The sequence below is a fragment of the Phyllostomus discolor genome, chromosome 6 (genome assembly GCF_004126475.2).
Source record: "Phyllostomus discolor isolate MPI-MPIP mPhyDis1 chromosome 6, mPhyDis1.pri.v3, whole genome shotgun sequence".
In the NCBI taxonomy this organism is placed as follows: Eukaryota; Metazoa; Chordata; class Mammalia; order Chiroptera; family Phyllostomidae; genus Phyllostomus; species Phyllostomus discolor.
The window spans coordinates 69,955,186-69,974,729 of NC_040908.2; the positions used below are offsets into that span (position 1 = coordinate 69,955,186).

A 19,544-nucleotide genomic window follows, 5' to 3' on the forward strand; every position below is an offset into this window, starting at 1 on the left:
TAGAAGTTTAATAAATTCTAGTTTTGTACCATTTTCTTAGGCTTTTCACAATCTAGGAGAGGAGCCATATGACAATTCAGTTTTTAATTACCCCAGGTATTGAGAAGAGTGCCTTGTAATAAGAAATTGCTTGAAATATTCTTGTTCACATATCTATGGAGAGAATAAAGTAAGTCGCAAGGCCAGGGTGGGGTGGATGAAAGCCCAGAATCTGATGAGCAGGTGGGGTAGGTTGACTGGAAGAAGAGAAAAGAGGAGACAAGCACCAAGTACAGACCTGCCTAAACCTAGGGTTTCCCTGATGAGCCTGGAGGTTGTCTTTGGCACCTCCTTTCCCTCAGGTGTTCTCACAGCCAGAGGGTGAACACTTACTATTGCTTACTCCCCATTTCTGGCTTTGGTTGAACCGGAAATCAGGATCTTGGGCCACCACCAGTTTTCCGGGTGGTAATAATGACAGCAACAGTATTTCTAAATGCAGCTGCTGCTAATGGTATTTCCATATACTTAAACCAGTGTGGCAGGAGAAGTTAGGAACAGTGTGTGGTGGCAAGAAAAACACTCAAATAGGAATGCTGGATTTTAAGTTTTGTACAGAAATCACATGTATTTCACAGTTTCTGGCCTTCTTGAATTGATAGATAACTATTAACTAACTCCTACTTACAACCTAATATTCTTGGGATCTGCTTACTGCTTCAATCTGATATTTTAAATAAAGTTAAAGAAGGGCATTAGATTGTTAAGTTTAGCACAGGCCTGGTGTTCAGAGGTCAGCAACACTGCTGGCTGCTTTCATTTCTTGTTGCTGAAGATCTGCACGTCTAATCTGCAGCTTCCCAACACCTTCTGAGGTCTCTCTTGACTTGACAACATGCAGATCTGTGGGTACCATCTTTTCTCTCCTATGGGACCAGTGTTTCCAGGGATCCAGTGATGGTATTTACTATTCCTTGACAAACCTCTGTGCTTGTAGTAGGCATTCAGTAAATGCTTATTGAAAAAATAAATTCGGGTACCACATATGCAATCACTATCCCACCATAATTCACCTCCTTACCTATGTTAAAATCAATACACTCAACAAATTGGAATGAAACACACATGACGTTCAGTGTTTTTTCTTTACGTAGAGAGAGTGTGATTTCATCGTTTCCTCTTCCTGGTTTGTCCTAATTATATCACCATAATTAGGACATCTATATATTAATAATAACTATATATAATAAATAATTTCTTATAATAATAAACAACTATTTTTAAAAGATATTTCAGTCTATCATAGCACAAAAAATGCACAGGGTTTTGATTTTATCAGTATTTTGGGGATTAATCATTTTTCTCTGAGGCTTCTGTACCTAAAAGAGTCAATAAAACAGCCAGAGAACTAGTCAACTTTCTGAGCGGAGACCTTCAAACAATTTCAAAGACACGCCAAATTTAGAATAAATATTTCTTTTTCATCGCAAAATTTGATTGCCTATCGCGTGCCATCGGGTGGGCTGGATTCCGAAACCGGGCGACCGCCGTATCGTCCTCATGCTAGGGACGCAGCTTTCTCGAGTTCGGAGCCAGACGCGCGGCGCCCGCCCCGCCACCCCTCCTAGCTACATTCTTCGAAAACCGAGGTGACAGCCGCTGCTGTAGAGCCTGCGGGGAGATAAAGAGGAGGGGCGGGACATTGGGAGGGCAACCGGGGAGGCGGGGCCGCGCGTGCGCAGTGGTCTTGTCAGCAGGAAACTGGCGCGCGGAGGCGGAGCCTCGCAGATGGCCGGGGGCGGGGCTCTCCTGGGCCGCCGCTGCTGCCGCCACCGCGCATTGTGCAGCGGGAGATCCCCGCGCTGCAGGGCTCTGCACCGGCGCACTCCCGGGGATGGTGAGCAAGGCGCTGCTGCGCCTGGTGTCTGCCATCAACCGCCGGAGAATGAAGCTGCTGCTGGGCATCGCGCTGCTCGCCTACGTCGCCTGTGAGTGACCGCCTGTGGTCGGCCGCGGATCCTCATTCATTCCTGGGCGTCGCGGCGGTGGGGTGGGGGTCGGCGGGCTGTGTGCGGCCCCGGAGGCCGCCCTGCAGCCGCGTCTCCTCTCCCTCCAGGACCTGTGCTTACTGCTCCCGCCATTTCCCATGGGCTTCGGATTCTCCCTATTTCCACTTTTATGGCAAAACAGCCGGCCAACTTGGGCGCAGACCCTCCATCGGTTAGGCCCGGCGCGGAGACCCGGCAGCCCGGAGGAGGGGCCCTTGTCCCCGAGCTCAGTGACCACAGGGCCCAGCGCGGCGGAGTTGCCGCTGTCCTGGGCAACCCCGTGCCCCTAGTCCACTGCCCCAAATACCTCCTTCGACGCGTGGAACTGTTGTCCACGTCGCCCCGGGAGCTGCTAAGGGTCCCAGAGGGCAATTCTGGAGTGTGCCGCGTGGGGACAGTCTGGGAACGTCCACCGCCGCGCCGCTGTGCCTTGTTGGTTAAGTAGGATAAAAATACTGTTGCCGTTGGCATACACCGCGTTCCGACAGTTTGCTCCGCAGGAAAATTACTCAGCACTTACGGTAACTGTTGGGGAGCGAGTATTGCCTGCCTCCACTGGGCAGCAGCCGCTGCCAGGTGTGCAGGCGTTCGAGGTTCTCGGGGCCGGGCAGTCTGCTCTCCTGGCTCGCACTGGCCCAGTGGACAGGCGCTTCCGTGTGTTGTGGTTCTCGTCACTGTCATCATTCTCGGTCGCACCCGAGATAGGGCAGGTATTGGACCCAGTGTCTTAGAGACAGAAACCGTTATTATTATTATTTTAAATTTAAGATCTATTCGATGGGAGTATATTTTAATTATTGCTATTAATCCTTTACCAAGTACCAAAACTGGACTAGAAATAGACCTTAGTGAGCTCTCTTTGAGTTCTAGCCACCGGACACACACTAAAATGAAACCAGCTGCTTAACTGGTCAAGTTATAAAGCTCTGATTCTGGAGGTGAGAGGAGACTCCGGAAAGTGACTTAGGTTGAGCACTAAGAAGACTTGTGATTAAGATCCAGCTTGTTTACCGAAGTCCAGCTATTCCAGGAGGTGGAGTTGAGGAAGCTCTAGTAGGGCTTCTGGTTGCTAGGCCAGGTTTCATGCTGTCGGAGGATGTTAGGTGTGAGTAGTTTTGGAAGGAGGAAGTGTGTGTGGTCAATTTTAAGTAAGAAAGCTGAGACTCAGGGGAAAGACCACTTAAAGTTGCATAATTATTATTATTATTGACAATAACATTACCAAAATTTGCTTAGTGCTTACCATGTATGTGCAGGTATGAGCCTCTTTCATTGTCACATTTGATTATCTCAACTGTCCTAGGAAGTAGGTACTAATTATTTATTCCCATTTTAGAGTTGAGGAAATTAAAGCCAAGAGAAATTAGGAAAATTTATGGACTATCACACAGATGAAAAACTATTGGAGACCCAAGTTTTGAACCTGGAAAGGCTGGGGAGCTGGGACCTAGAGACTAGGTCTGCAGCATGTTCCTGTTGATTGTGGAGGTTTGTAAAGTTAGATAGAGGGGTGTAGAATTAATAAGGTAGGGGACCCAGGAGAGACATGGAAAGGTATTCACCATTCATTCAACCAGGAAATCCTACCAACTCCTTACTGCTGCGCTTGGTGTCAGGGGACACCACAGAGTGCAAAACACTTAGGCTTTGCAGTCATGGAGTCTAGGGCAGTGGGTCTCAAACTCACCTGGAGGGTTTGCAAAACTCAGGTTGCTGCCTCCTACCTCAAGTTTCTGATTCAGTAGGTCTAGGGCAGGGGTGTCAAACTCATTTTCACTGGGGGCCACATGGGCCTTGCAATTGCCTTCAAAGGGCTGAAATAATTTTAGGACTGTATAAATGTAACCACTCCTTAACTGTTAAGGAGTTGAAATTACATTTGGCCCTTTGAAGGCAACCACAAAGCTGATGCCCCCCCCCTCCCACACACACACACACCCCCCATGAAAATGAGTTTGACACCCTTGGTCTAGGGTGTGGCCTGACAATTTGCATTTCTAAAAGCTTCACCTGGGAATCTGGTGCTGTGGGGACCCACTTTGAGAAGGACTGGACTACAGGGTGCGGTGGTCATTAATTAGATATCACCCAAATGAGGGTTAAATTATAAACTGGTAGAAGGAAAGGATGCATAAGAGTTTATGGTAGAGGCTCCTGAGTTAGAGCAACCAGGGACAATTGTTTCCACAAGGAACTGAGGCTTGAGCTGAGAATTGAAGGATATGTAGGAATTAATAGGGAGGTAGAGGAGGGATGTGTTATAGGAGGAACAGCATGTGCCAGAGGCCCTGTGGCAGCCAAGAGCAGGGAGTGTTCTGGGACTGCAAAGAAGGGCAGTGTCTTTGGAATGTGCAAATGAAGTATAGCGGTGAGACTGCCTCACCAGACAGCAGGCAGGCCTGGGAGAGGTCTGCGCCAGATTGTGAAGTGGGCGGTTTTAGTTGTGAGGCATTAAAGGCTAGGGCAAAGGCAGTGTTACTAATGAGAAGGGATGGTAAATCTGAGACTCTTTGCTGGAAAAATGTTACAGGGCTTCTGATAGTGTCCGAGGATACTGAAAATGTAAGTTAGCAATGACTTCTATGATTTTTAGTGTCTATTTTCCCTTATTAATAATCTTGCCTCCCCCATTATGAGTAGAATCTTACCTGTGTTGACAAAAAACTGTCCATACTCCTGAATTACATACACTGTCATTGTTGGCCAGTTCCCTTTAAAGAAATGCTCTCCCTGCTTCTCTCTCAGGCTCTACTAGTTTTTCTCACTCACCCTCTTCTCTCTTGCCTCCTCTTCCTCAGTATTTTATGCTTCCTGGGGCCTGGGCTTCCTTCTTACGACATAACTCTTCTGTACCATGCTTAGGGTGTTTAGCCTATGTCAACTTGCGTTGCACGTGAGTTCTTTTCCATGCATATGCTTTCTTTTCAATAAAACTACCAATCCTTCAGGACAGAGATTGTGTCTTACATGTTCTATTAGGTCATTAGAGGAGCTCTGAGGTCTGATTGTTTGAAAATCTGGCCCACCTACCAAGTGGCTTGCTTGACAGAGACTCAGCTCCAGTTACCCTTAGTATTTTTTAACATGTACATAGTTAGAGTTTAAAAAGTCAAATAGCCTCTGCAAGAGTTGTTAGGTAAAACAGTGTCCCCTGCCACTATTTTCTCCTCCCCTGAAGTAAGCACTTGATTTCTTCTAGCTGATTATTTTGGTATTTGTCTTTGTGCCATGGAATGATCTACCTCTTGAATTTCATTTGTAGTTATATGTTACCTAGTGCCTTTCTTTTTTGGATGGTGATTGTGTATTCTCTTACCTGTGTACCATTATCCCCCCCAATAGGTCTTGTGGAATTTTGGGGAGATCACCATTTAGTATTCTTGTGTGTGACTAAATGCCATTCATAGTGAGCCGTGTTGTATATTTTTGCTTTCCTTGGAGCTAATAATTGGCTTTTTTAAAAAATGTACTTTGTTTTTGAGGTACTGTTACTGATTCAACTCTAAACACTTTGTTGGTTGCCCGTGTCTTCTTGAAGGAGGCACAGAAGCGTCAGGGCTTCTTCCTGAAGAAAGGCCCCAGCCTTCAGACCGGCTCTGCCATCACTCATGTCCTGTCTCCTCATTTCCTCTTTCTTATTTCACACAGTTGTGCACAGGAGGAGTGTTTGGAGACTGTCCATGAGTATCTTTCCTGTCTTCACATTTAGTTCATAGATTAATAATGTAGAATTCTAGAAAAGGGTTCCCTCACAATGTCTCAGGCATTGTTTTGTTCCTTTCTGGCTTCTAGTGTTGATGAGGAGTTTCAGGCTGGTCCCTTTCTGTGTGATTAGCATTTTTTTCTTCAAGATTGCAGGGTCTTTTTGCTGTAGTATTCACATTCACCACACATTTCCAGCTCTCTGCTCCCGAGCCTTTCCTCACTCCTGGAATTTGTTGGCCTCACTAATCACAGTTCCCTGGGTCCTGAGGGAGTGCCCACTTCACTTCTGGGCCCAGAGGTTAGTTGAGAAGGTAGGTTTCTACAGTGTTCCAGATGCAGTGCTGGGTGTGCAGAGTCCCCTTGCCCTGACTCCCTTAGAGTGAAATGACCCTGAAGAATACGGGTTTGCTGTTCTAAGACTCTAAAGAGTTGGTGGGTGCTGCAGTTCAGCAAAGCTTGCGCTGATAACCCACCTTGTGCTCTGGCTGGGTGTGGGGTACTTTTGAGCCCTTGCAATCCAGAAACTCGAATTCATAAGCTCTGGAAGTTTTCTTGAATTACTCTGGTTAGTTATTTCCTTCCCTACATTTTTTCTGTTCTTTTTCTGGGATATTATGCTTATTAGAATTGCCTGGTCTAGTCCTTTAATTTCCAATTTTCTCCCCGTTTTAAAGTTTTGCTCTGCTTTTAGGAAATTTTCTTATCTTTGTATTCTAACTTTTCTAGTGATTTTAAAAAGTTTATTTTTGCTATCGTTTTTCACTTTTAAGACTTATTTTTTATTTCTGAATTTTTTTAAAAATTAAAAAAATATGGTCTTTGTTTAATGTTTGAATTCTCTTCATGTTAGTTTTATTTGTTCAATTTTCTTCTCATTGAAGAGTTTCTTTCCCCCAGGTTGCTTCTCCCTTTCTAGTTTGAGAAACTTCTTAGCTTTCTGGTGAACTTGGGGACTTGGGCAGATGGGGACCCCTGAGCTGTAAGCCATGTCACTTTCTGGTGGAGCCTCACAACCTCAGTTGGGACTGTCCTCTGAGCTGTTGTGACAAGGCTCTTCCCTGCCCCTGATGAAAAGGGAGGCCTGACTGCCTGCAGTCTGGGAGCCCCCAGTGGGGAGTGGGCTAAAGAACCTTGATTATCATCCCAGTTGGACTTGGGGCTCCCTCCCAGTCTCAGACACCTATTCTGCCCTTTCCAGGGATGGAACTGCCCATCCAGAGATGGAACTGCCCATCTTCTGCCAAAGCAGGGAGGGGAGCTGGTAGTCAGAGTGCTGTTTAGATAGATTTGAAAGTTAAACTTTCTATCTTAGCTACCTGTCACCCCATGTCCAAGTGCACCAGGCGTGATCATTCTCAACCTTTCTAAGGCAGCGATTTTCAATCTTTTTTATTTCATGGCACATATGAACTAATTACCAAAATTCTGCGGTACACCAAAAAATATATTTTTTGCCGATCTGACAGTAATAGGTATATCTTGATTTGTTCACACCAGCAGGCTATTGTTGTGTTGGCTGTTGTCATTTTTTTATTTGACAATCTAAGGGAAAAGAGGTCAGTGCCCTGACTAAATAGTCAGGTACTGCATGTTTTAAAGATTCTCACAGCACACCGGTTGGACATTGCTGTTCTAAGGTATAACTTGGCCTTTCCCACTGCTGGCCTCTTGTTATCTTAATTCTTCTGCCTTCAGCAATCCTCTTTTCATCCTCCAGCAACACTTTGGTCCCCTCTTTTCTGTCCATGTAGGTGTGTACCTTAAACAACAAGAACAGAAAAAAATTATTTTCTGACATTTTAGTGGAGGTTAGGAGTCATTATCTTTTTTAGAAATTATTTATTTATTTATTTATTTTTAGAGAGGGAAGGGAGGAAGAAAGAGGGAGAGAAAAACATCAATGTGCGGTTGCTGGGGGCCCGTGGCCTGCAACCCAGGCATGTGCACTGACTGGGAATCGAACCTGGGACACTGAGTTGTTATCTTTTTATCTTAACATCTTGAGAACTAGAGTTGTGACATCTAGTAGTACCAATTTAATTTTTAGTGTGTCATGGATTTGGTTGTAATGACATTGCATTTGTGGTACTCTTCTATACATGTTGGTGTTATTCCACTGACAGTTTCAGAAGAGACATGAAATTAAATCCTGAAAACCATATAGAAGCATGTTATGTGTGTTAGTTTTGCATTTATGGTAGCAGACTTCAAACGAACTTCTGAGTTGGGACTTTTATTGGAGTAGTTTTGCAATCTAATCAGTCCCTTCAAAACTCACTCAGTGAATGTTTACAGGCCTGCTGCGAGGGAGGAGACACAGCGAGTCAGACACCATCCCAATGCCAGCAGACTTCAGGGGAAAGACGGGGAAGAGCAAGCAAACTACAGGACTGGCCTGAGTATAAGACTCAGCCGGGGAAATAATGCAGGCTCCTCCTCAGACCTGTATGTCAGAACCTGGGATCGTCCTCCCTTCCCTCTCTGGGGGCCAGGGAGGGGCAACCTAAAAATTGTTTTGAACCCTCAACGTTTTATTTTAAGAATTTCCATACCTATTTTCCACTTCTACTAAAAGAGCTATTCAGCAAACACCCAAGCAGTCCTCTGCCTAGATTTACCACTTCTGTTTTTTTTCCACATTTGTTTTTTTCACTGTTTTATACTCTTTTTGTTGAAATGTTTGAAAGTCGCAGACATAATAATACTTCACTTTTAAATACTTTACTGTAACCTCCTAAAACTGAAGGCATTCTTCTATATAATCTTATCACCATTTTCATTCTCTAAAAATTCACATAAATATCATCTAATATACAGCCTATATTCCAATTTCCCCCAGATGTATTATAAATATCTTTTATAGCCTATTCTGTTTTTGTTTCTAAGGATCCAGTCAAAGTTTGGACATTGCATTTGACTGGGTCTCTCTTGTTTCTCATGGCATTTACCTTTTAAAAAAAGCCCAGGCCAGTTGTGCTGCAAAATGACCCACATTCTGGATGTATTTATTTGTTTTCTTATGATTAAAACCACTTAAACATTTTTTATGATAATGCTTGTTGACTGGCATTACCTCAGCGCCTGGAAGGGCCACCACATCACTCCATTTTAAAGGCATGTTTTCCCCAGTACGCAGGCCCCGGAGGGTGATTCTTAGAGACCTTAGGGACACCTGTAGTTCCCTGGCGGGTGCGTCTAGTGTTCATGGACAGCCCTTGCCTGGATGAGTTTTTATATTGGGAATTTCAAAATGGTGATTTTCTAATTCTGTAAATCCTTCTGTGTTGACTAGTGTTCTTCTGAAAAGAAAAGAATAACTTGCCCTCTCTCTTCTTTCACTCTCTGTATTCGTTTCCTATGGCTGTTGTAACAAAATGCCACAAACTTAGTTTAATGCCACAAACTAAATGGCATTAAAAGGAGAAATCTCTCAGAGTTCTGGAGGCCAGACGTCTGAAATCAAGGTGTTCACAGGGCCATTCTCCTTCCTCAGGCTCCATGGAGGCTCCCACTGTTTTGGCTGTGGGTGCATCATTTCAGTCTCTGCCTCTGTGGGTCACAGTGTGTCCTCTTCTTCCATCACATCTCCCCTTCATCCCTTATAAGGACACTTGTCACTGGATTTAGGGCCCAACTGAATAATCTAGGATAGTCATTTTCAACCAGTGTGCCGCAAGAATTTTTAAAACATGAGACACCTGACTAGTCAGGGGTTCTGATCTCTTTTTCCTTAAATTGTCCAATGAAAAATGACAACAGCTGACATAATAATAGCTGTATGGTGTGAATGAATCAGAATTATACCTATATTTTTGTCAGATCTGCAAAAAATATATATTTTTGATGTGCCACAGAATTTCAGTAATTAGTTACACCTGTAGAGACATTTTTTCCAAGTAAGGTCATAGTCACAGGTCTAGGAATTAGAATTAAGTGGCCACCAATCAGTTTATACCCCCCTCTTTTTTTAAATCACTCGGGAATCTTAGTCTTTGAGGACTTCTTTTGATTTCCATATGCTTCAGGCTCATCTTGTTCTTTCCACACCCCAAATCTAGAATCCACCATTTGTCCAAGGAGCCGTGTTTCCTTTCCAGTGCTGAATGCTGTATAGGAATCAGGTATTAGCATTAGTGTGCCCTTTGCTGTATTGAGGAGCCATAGCTCTTTCAGCGACAGGGCCAGGAAATGAAAATACTTTTTCCAATCATGATTTTATGCTGATACCCCCAATTTAAATCTTAACACAGCAGCTTTCTTCCTTATCTTTTCTCATCCTATGTTCCTATTTCCTTTTCCTCACAATGAAAATCTTGTTTCTAACAGCAGTAAAGACCCATTTACTCTGTACTACCATACAGTGAAAACAGTTTCAGAATTACTGAATCAATAACAACAATCTGAAGAAAATTTGGTATTTCTTTGTACTGTTTTTGTCCTTAGAATATGTCCCACTAAGGATGTGCAGTTTAAAGTGTTGTGTTCAAAAGCTGTTTGAAATAATTTTTTTCTATGCCTTTTACCAGTTAGGTTCATTTTTTCTGTTTGTGTTCAGTTTCAGGATTTGCTTTTTTCTTTGTGATTGTTACTGTGTGTCAGCCATTTATAGGCACACCTCATTTTGTTGGCTTCTCTTTCTTGTGCTTCACAGGTGTTTGGTTTTTTACAAACTGGAGGCAAGACCCTCTGGCAGCTGCAAAGATGACTACTCATTTAATTGTGATACTTGTTTTACTCTGGTGGTCTGGAGCCAAACCTGCAATATCTACGAGGTGTCAAAAGTTAGACTATATTAAAGTTAGACTGTAATCTCTAGTTTCTCTACCCTGTTCCTATTTTTGTTGGTCTGCTTTTATCAATTCTGTTTCTTTTAGCAAATATAGGCATTAGTCTGTGTGTATAGTTCGTATATATTTTTTTCCTTTTTAGCCCAAAGGTAGCATACTATCTAGACTGTTTTGCCTCTTTTTTTCTTTACTGCTCTCAGTATTTCCTGGAAAGCACTCCACATCAGTGTATAGAGATCACCTTTGTTCTGTTCTACAGTTGCATAATATTCCTGTGCATGTGTGCACTGCAGTTTGTTTGACCAGTCTCCCATGGAAGGCATTTAAGTTCCTTGAAATATTTTGCTATTACAAATAGTGCTGCAGTGGATAAGCTTGTGCAGGTGCTCCCACCAGCAATGCAGAACAGCTGTTTCCTCTCTGATGCTCAGCACACTGCATTGACAAATGTCAGACTTTTTACCAATCTGAAAATGCTGTCTCCTTGCTTTAACATGTGTTTCTTTTACTGAATGTCCTTGAGCTTTTTTTTCAAATGTTTAAGGACTGTTATTTTGTCTTTTTCTGAGTACTGGTCATGTTGACGGGAGAGACCTGGTTCTTCTTGCTGACGCATGTAAAGAATTACATATCAGCAAATCTAGTAGTATGTAATCAGTTTATTAGTGGCTCACTTCCATGGAAGAGAACAAGACTGGGTAGAGTAGGGGGTGAAAGGCAAAGTTTCAGAGCAAAGCAGGGTGAGAAAAGCAAGAGAGGCTGGAGACCAGGGTGGCAAGCCCCTGGGCAGCCTAAGGCTGGGTGGCCAGAGGCCCTGTGGCCCGAGAGCCAAGAGCCCCCTGAGCCCCCGAGAGAGTGAAAGCGAGTCCTTTGTTCTCAGGACTTATATAGTTGGTGGGATAGGAGGGAAAAAGTTACATATTGATTAATGGGTAAATGTGGCACCAGCTTTCCTGGGGGAATGTGACTACCCAAATTTAGGGATGAATGGGGGCCTGTCTGCCCGAATTCTTATCTTGCTCCAGACCCCATTTGGTCATCCTGTTATAAAACAAATATGTGACAGGAGGCAGTTAATTAAATTTTGGGGCAATTTCCAAAGTTATTTATGGGCTCTTTCTGTAAGCATCAGGGACTCCCTTGTAAGACAGATAGATAGTGACCAGAGGTAGGCAATTAACCAAACTCGAGTTATGGGCTCTTTCTTGCTAATATAGTGTTTCTTGTGATATTGGAACACCTGGCGATATTATCAGACCAGACTTAGGACTGCTGACTTAGCATGTGAGACTTGTCTCCTTCCTCCTCCCTGCCTCGGTTTACTCTTTATTCTACCTAATTGGTAAAAGGTGTTTCCTGGCCACCAGGGTGATAAATGCTGGCCAGTGACAGTATTGCAGTCTCAGAGTTCTTCCTATGCTGTCTCCTGCTTCATTCATGCTTTTGCCCATTTTTCAATTGAGTTTTTCATCTTCTTTTTTCCTTATTTTTAAGAATGCTTTATATATTGGGGTGTTAACTGCCCTTTGTGAAATAAATTGCAACTATTTGCTCATGCCTGGTGTGGTATACAGGAAAGATATCTTTGGTCTTTGTCTCCTGTTCCTCGCACAGAATTTTTAAAACTTGGGTTGGGAACAGCTGTGTTAATTCATAAGAGCCCCATTTTGGTCATACCTGAGTTTACGCCAATAAAGTGATTTAGGGTGGGGCCCCTGGATAGTCTCAGGATGGGGCTGATCACCAGAGAGACCAAACTTGTGCTTAAGAGGGTTGGCACTTTCTGCCCCACCCAGGGACCTTCTGGAAGAGGATTGGGGTGTGAGGGGGGACTGGATATTGAGCATTGAGCATTATAAACTCTGGAGCAATGAGATTTTATTGAGCTTCCTGCTCGGTAAATATGTAGAGGTACTGTGAAGGTGGTGCACCTGGAGAGGGTGTTACTGGTGTTAGGGTTCTTGGGTTCCCCAAGATAGAGATCAAGGGGAAACCCCTGAGAAATTTTGAGACAGATTTTATGAAGCTTATGCTTGAGCACAAGGGAGGCAGCACAGAGGAGAGGACGTTCCTCTGAACTGACTCAGGGGCTGCCTCTGGTTGGCTGCTTCTACAAGCTGGGGACAAAGTGGGCTTGTACAAAAGGCAGGCTTTTTGGGAAAGGGTTTTTGGAATTTTCCATTTCAGGCCTTGGTGACTTCTTTCCCCAACCCCGTTGCCTGGTAACTACTTTGGTGCCTGAGCTGTAGGGGCAAGGTGGCCGACTGCTCACTACCTCCACCCTGGGAGGGTAAGACAGCGTCACACCCTGATCAACAGCACATGTGGGTCAGTAGTTTAGGCAGGTAGTTAGAAGGGGACAAAATCAGCAACCTCTGTTGTTTTGAGTAGGGATTGTAGGGCTGGTGACATTTTTGCTGTCAGCTTATCCTGAGTTCCTTCTGACCTTCTGCTCTTTGCTTGGCTTCCTGGTGCTAGTTCCTGTGCCGTCTCAAGGGCATGGAGTCCCAGGCCCTTCCCCATATGTTGCCCTATGCATCTCTTCCATTTGGCTGTTCCTGAGTTGTAACCTTACAATAAGGTGGTGTTTTAATGAAACTGTTTTCCTAGCAAATTGTTGAGCTCAGGGAGGGAGTGGTGGAAATCCCTGTTGTATAGCTAATTTGTCAGAAGCATAGGAGTCCCTGAGACTTGTGATTGGAGTCTGAGATGGGGGCAGTCTTGTAGGACTGAGCACTTAACCTATAGGGTGTGATGCTAATTCCAGGCTGTGCCAGAACTGGATTGAATTGTTGAATACCCAGTTGGTGTCTAGAGAGTTGGAGAGATTGATTGTTGGTGTGGAAAGGCCACACATTTGGTGTCAGAAGTGTTCTGAGACTAGAAATAGATTTTAGGACTTGGGAATTTTTATCTTCAATGGGTTTCCTATTTCCCCATGTAGTTTTAAAGAGACTGGTCAAAATATTCAATGAGAGAAATAAGACCAGGAACTGTGAAGAATGGGGAGGCCCTCAGGCCTGGGGTTGGTATGCAGAGGATGGGTAGGGTTTGGATGGTGGAGGTGAAGGCAGAGGTGCCAGCATGACCACAGGCATGGAGGTGACAAGGTGCAAGGAGCAGGATTCTCTGGGTCCTTAAAGGCAGAACTTGAAGACTGACCTGACGTAAACTTTATTCAGTGATATTAGTAAATGTTCGATGAGAATAACTTTGGATAAGTTGTCTAACTTTGCTGTTCCATTTTTTCACTTGTAAAATAAAAATACTATGCTCTCATACCTTGCAGGTAGTAATACTTTTTAAAAAATGCTATGAGGAATTAAAAGAATTTCTTTAAATAGGTGATAGCTTCAGTTGATGAGCCACCAGAGAAGAAAGATGGTTCCAGGTGTGAGTGTTGTAAAAGTAACCTGCAGTGGAGGCACTGTTCTCAGGCAGGAAGAGCAGTAGAAGGTGTGCTTCTCAGAGGATTGGCCAAGGTCTTTTTTTATCTCCCCTTCACGTATAAGACAAGAACTAAATACCAAGTTAATTCATCAGTTTCTTTGACTTCTTTTTTTTTTTTTGAAAGATTTTATTTATTTATTTTTAGACAGAGGGGAAGGGAAGGAGGAAGAGAGGGAGAGAAACGTCAATATGTGGTTGCCTCTCACATGCCTCCTATTAGGGGCCTGGCCTGCAACCCAGACATGTGCCCTGATTGGGAATTGAACTGCTGGTGACCTTCTGGTTCTCAGGCTGACACTCAATCCGCTGAGCCACACCAGCACCAGCCAAGTTTTTTTGACTTCTTGATTTAGCTTTTTATTGCTGTAACCAAAGTAAATAAGTGAAGTAAAGCAACAAAAGAAAATACTTTAACCCCTTCATAGTAGTCATTTTCAGAATGAGCCTGAATTTCCTAGAAAATGAAAAACATGTTATGTTTTTAATCCTCACCCAAGGATGTGTTCATTGGTTTTAGAGAGGGAGACAGAGAGAGAGAAACATTGATTGGTTTGCTCCTGTATGCTCCCAGACTGGGGATCGAATCCGAAACCTAGGTATATGCCTTGACTGGAAATCGAGCCCACAACCTTTTTTAAAAAATATATTTTATTGATTATGCTATTACAGTTGTCCCATTTTCCCTCTTCACTCCCCTCCCCCTGCCCACCTCCTCCCACCCACATTCCCCCCCTTTAGTTCATGTCCATGTGTCATAAGTTCTTGAGCTCCTACATTTCCCATACTATTCTTCCCTCCCCCTGTCTATTTTCTACCTATTGTCTATGCTACTTATTCTCTATATCTTTTCCCACTCTCTCCTCCTCCCACTCCCCTGTGGTTAACCCTTCATGTGATCTCCATTTCTGTGGTTCTGTTCCTGTTCTATTTGTTTGCTTAGTTTCTTTTGTTTTAGGTGTGGTTCTTACTAACTGTGAGTTTGATGTCTTTTTTTTACTGTTCATATTTTTTATCTTCTTTTTCTTAGATAAGTCCCTTTAACATTTCATATAATAAGCGCTTGGTGATGATGAGCTCCTTTAACTTGGTCTTGTCTGAGAAGCACTTTATCTCCCCTTCCATTCTAAAGGAAAGCTTTGCTGGATAGAGCAATCTTGGGTGTAGGTCCTTGCCTTTCATGACTTGGAATACTTCTTTCCAGCCCCTTCTTGCTTGCAAGGTCTCTTTTGAGAAATCAGCTGACATTCTGATGGAGCCCACAAGCTTTTAAGAGTATGGGATGACACTCCAATCAGCTGAACCACCCAGCCAGGGTGAAAAATTTTTTTAGTGTGGTGAGATTTGGGGATTTTATTCTTAGTATATTTGAACATTTTTATAGTATTTTCAGAAAATAAAACATGCAGGTTCTAAATTGGGATTCAGTGGACATGTCAGATAACTCTGATGTGGCTAACGGGGAGACAGTGCAGTCAGCTTGTCTGTCTTGAAGTCTCCACAGCCCCAGTACCCCAGCTTGGGTGGTTGGAAGGCTCATGCTTAGGGCCCAGCAGTGTCATCCTATCTGGGCTAGGGTGTTGAGTCTGCAGGGCCCTGTTTTTCCAGGTTGGAGTGTTTTGCACCTGCACCGGCTACAACACCTGCACCTGTCACAGACACCTGCATATCTGCCTGACTCAAGGCTGGGTCCTACCCTAATGCTCTCCCTGCAACATCCCTACCATAGCTGACCACCCAGGCTCCGCCAGAGGCCTCCCAAGGCCCCTGTCTCTCCCATTCCCAACCCCTTTTTCCCTTGCCCACTCACATTCACCTTTCCCCTTCTCACATTCCCACCTGCTCCTTCTCATACCCCATCTCACCTGTAACCCCTGCCCCTCTTCTCCCACTTCCCCCTCCCCACTCGCCTCCTTTCCCTCACTTTCTCTTGCTCTCATACCCTCTTTGCAGGAACACCCCACCCTCCATTTGATTCCTCTCTTGCTCCCCCACCTGCTCCTGTACCTCCCACTCAGATCTCCTCCCCTTTCCCCCTCTTTCCCTCCCCTCCTTATGCACACACATCCCACACTCCCCCCTTCCCCCTCACTTGTTTCCTCACTTCCCTCTCTTGTGCACACCCTCTCTGCACTTGCAGTCTCACTCTTACCCCCTACATGCCCTGTGTCCTTGCACTCTCCTGGATTCTGCCATCCTCGATAAAAGCTGTGGATAGAAGGCTGGCATTTTTCAGACCTGACATGTGCAATACTCAGCCATTGCATATGGTTCTGTCTCTGTGTATGGTCAGGCCACCAGTGCCATTGTCCCTGGTCACTTATGTCGCATGCTGTGGATGGGTCTCTTGGCCTTAGGTGAGCATACTTTCCATGCCACTGGGCACTGCAGTTTGCAGATGGCCTTTCTGGGTCCCTCCCTCACCACGTTTCCTGCTCTACCTCTTTAAACATGAAAGGAAAAGGTGGACTTAAAACATCATTAAGATTTTTAAAGCTCCCAGTTAAAAATTATAAAATAATTGGAAATAGGAAAAATGTGTTCATTGTGAAAAAAACTAGATAGTGAAGTGCAAAGAAAATAAAATCACGATCCTCATAATTGTAGCACATTAAAATGCCTTCCCATACAGAAATAATGATGTCTCTTCATTTAGTCAGATCTTTTCTTTTTGGCATCAGTCATGTTTTGTAATTTCTTCCACATAGGTTTTGTACATTTTTTGTGAAGTTCATTTCTATGAAGTTTCTTTTAGCATTCTAAATAAAGATCCAATAGCAAATATATTATGAACAAAATGCTTTTCAACAGCATACTGCAAAATTAGCTCCAAAGTTGTACTCTGTTTTTAAAAAGTTTTTCCTTTGCCTTTTGCATGAATCCTTACATGTACACGTTTTTTCTCATCTTGTTTTTAATCATGATGTTCCACTTTCCAAAGAAAGTTAATATAACTTTACCTTTTATGTCCTACTTTCACATTCTGGGTTTGGTTACACAATGGCTTGCTTCTCTCTCCATTTAGAAGTTGTGGTGAATAAACTGATGAACAAAACAGGAACAGAGGCATGAATACAGGGAACTGATTGACAGGTGTCAAAGGCAGGGAAAATGATGGGGATTGGATGAAAGAAGGTGAAGGGATTAGCCAAAGAACATATATGCATAACACAGACAGACAGTGTGGGGACTACTGGAGGGAAGAGGGGTGGGCGGAGATGGGTGGAAGTGGGCAAAGGGGGGAAAATTGGGAGATCTGTAATAATGTCAACAATAAACTAATGAAAAAACAGAAAAGAATGGAAGTTGTGGTGAGGAGCCTGGATTTACTTTTTCTTCTTAGCTAGGGTTATTTTTTTTGTTTTTAAACTTTTTTTCTTGGCTTGCTTTGCCTTAGGCATTCTAAAAATAGGTTCACCCACCATTGTCAAACTGAGTCTGTGGTGTTCATTGAAGTAGCTGAAAAGGAAGTGTTTGCAGCAGAGCTGTGGCTGTCGGCAGTTCCCAGCAAATTCATTGACTGGGCAGCAGCAAATGTTTGGGTGGCCTGCTCTGTGTTGGGGCTGGAAGCACACTGCCTCCGCCTCCTGCTTGCACTGGGTGTCAGGGTCCCTGTGTCTGGGACACAGACTTGTACAGTGAGGTCCGAGCTGTGGTGGTTGAGTCCCTGGTTTCATCACTCCTCTGGGCAGCAGCCCTCCTGGATGCTGGGAAGGTCTGGGAATGGATTTGGTTGCTCTTTTTCTTTCACGAATCTGTTCTTCATTTAAAAACTAGGAGGTGCATTCGTTTATTTGACAGAGAATATCACCACATTTTCTTAGGTTGAGTCTCTATGTGTTTAAGTGAAAGTATACAAAAGAACTTATATAGCAACTTTTTCTACTGTATCAGACTGGCATCTCTTGATATTTGTGAAATTGCAGGGGAGGAGGGGAAGGGAGAAAGGAGAATGCTCCTCTTGTCACTTGTATCTGTCTCTAGTACCGTAACCCGAAGACTGAAAGTGCATGTTTGTGTGCTGGGTCTCAAGAGGTCTCTGCCATTTTTCTCTCTCTTTGGCTCCAAATTTGATCCTGTTGTTCAGTGTTTCAGATTAAGAGCCTTTTGAATGTTTACTTATTAAATAGTAGTACTGTGCATTAGAGTCTTGAGAACATCTTTGAGTGGAACCTGTTTACAAATTTATTGGTGTCCTGCTGGGAGGAGATAGGCATGATTTTCTCAGGTGAAGACTTGAGGACAGAATGTCTCTTAATTCCAGCTGTAAGACACAGTCTCACAGTCATTATTTGCATAAGGTAGATCACACAGGTAGCTTGCTTTCTGTAGGATTGTTACCTCTGAATATGTACTGTGTTGAGTGGAAGAATCTGGAAACCATTGTATTTGGTGGTTAAGGGTAGTTTTCAGTTTGGATAATAAGGTGCAAGGGGTATTGATATTTTATGTCTTTTGGAGGCTTAGTTGTAATTCATAATTTCAACATCCCAACAATATGGAAACATTTGGAAGCTCTCTCTCCTGTCTCTTCCCCCTTCTTGCTTACCCTGTTTGCCTTCCCATTGGTTGCTGGTGGCTGCTAGTCTGTAAGTATGAGTCATCTAGGTACTGTAGTTTCCTTTGCATTATGGGTTTATAAAGTATTACATATTTTGGCTCTTTTGAAATGTAAGTGATTTTATACCATTGATTGTTCTGTGATTTGCTTTTTTACTTCATATATGGAGACAGTCTTTGAATGCAGAGATCTACCTCATTCATCTAACTGGTTGCATGGGACTCAGTGGTAGATGGTTTTCATTCCATGTCCAGTGAGAGGTAGGCTCTGCCTGGATGAGGACCTCTAGCGGGAGAGTGTTTTTCCTTCAGACTGTTGTTCTTACAGCTTTCTGGAGTAAGAGTGAAACTCTTTAAGGATATAACTCAGTATTTAGAATTTTAAAGCTTTACCTTTTAAGTTTTAAAGACTGTCTTGGGTTCCCAAGGTCAGTTGTGGGGAAGTTTTATTACGATTTTCATTCTGTGGCTGTGTTTATCTTGCAGAGTAGATACAGGTAAGGTGGGACAGGGATTCTGATCTCGGTGTGAAGAGACAGAAGCAGGTGGAGACAGAAGCAGGTGCAGGCTGTGTAGTGATACTGAGGGTCAGACAGGGCATCTGAGGGAGAGCAAGGCCCATGCAGGTGATAGGACAGAGCTAGCTGACTGTGAGAGGTAAGGAGGGGAAGGACCTCCGTGCAAAGGGGAGGGCCAGGGCCAGGGTTTGAAGATGGAGCATGGGAGGTGCACTCAGACATCAGGTGAGGTTCAGTGTTGGGGGGCAGGGAAGACCAAGAGGGGCAGTGAGTCATGGGAGATGAGGCTGAAGGAGCAGTAGGAAGTGTCCCTGGGGTGTCCTGTTTATGTGGAGAGGCCATTCCCCCTGGGCTGGGTGCCTGGTGCCTGGGAGAGCTGAGGGAGGGAGCACTAGACACCTTAGGAGGAGAGAAAACTGGCTACAATGATGGTGCCAGGGCTTTACTGTGTGGAGCACATGGAACATGGAATCCTTGCTCCTAAATGTGCCCAGTTCATC

The 19,544-nt window shown here is 43.9% G+C and overlaps 1 protein-coding gene across 2 annotated transcripts in view; it reads left to right on the forward strand.

The window, feature by feature from the left end:
• Nucleotides 1–1,781: 1,781 nt before the first annotated feature.
• UXS1 (UDP-glucuronate decarboxylase 1) overlaps nt 1,782–19,544 on the forward strand; it is a 130,035-nt gene continuing 112,272 nt past the window's right edge. The window contains exon 1 of one of the 2 annotated variants that reach the window (XM_028516406.2): nt 1,782–1,967. In XM_028516406.2, the coding sequence (XP_028372207.1) occupies nt 1,874–1,967 (94 nt within the window). In that variant the 5' untranslated portion in view covers nt 1,782–1,873. The remainder of the gene's footprint in view (nt 1,968–19,544) is intronic. The other variant, XM_028516408.2, reaches the window with a different exon arrangement.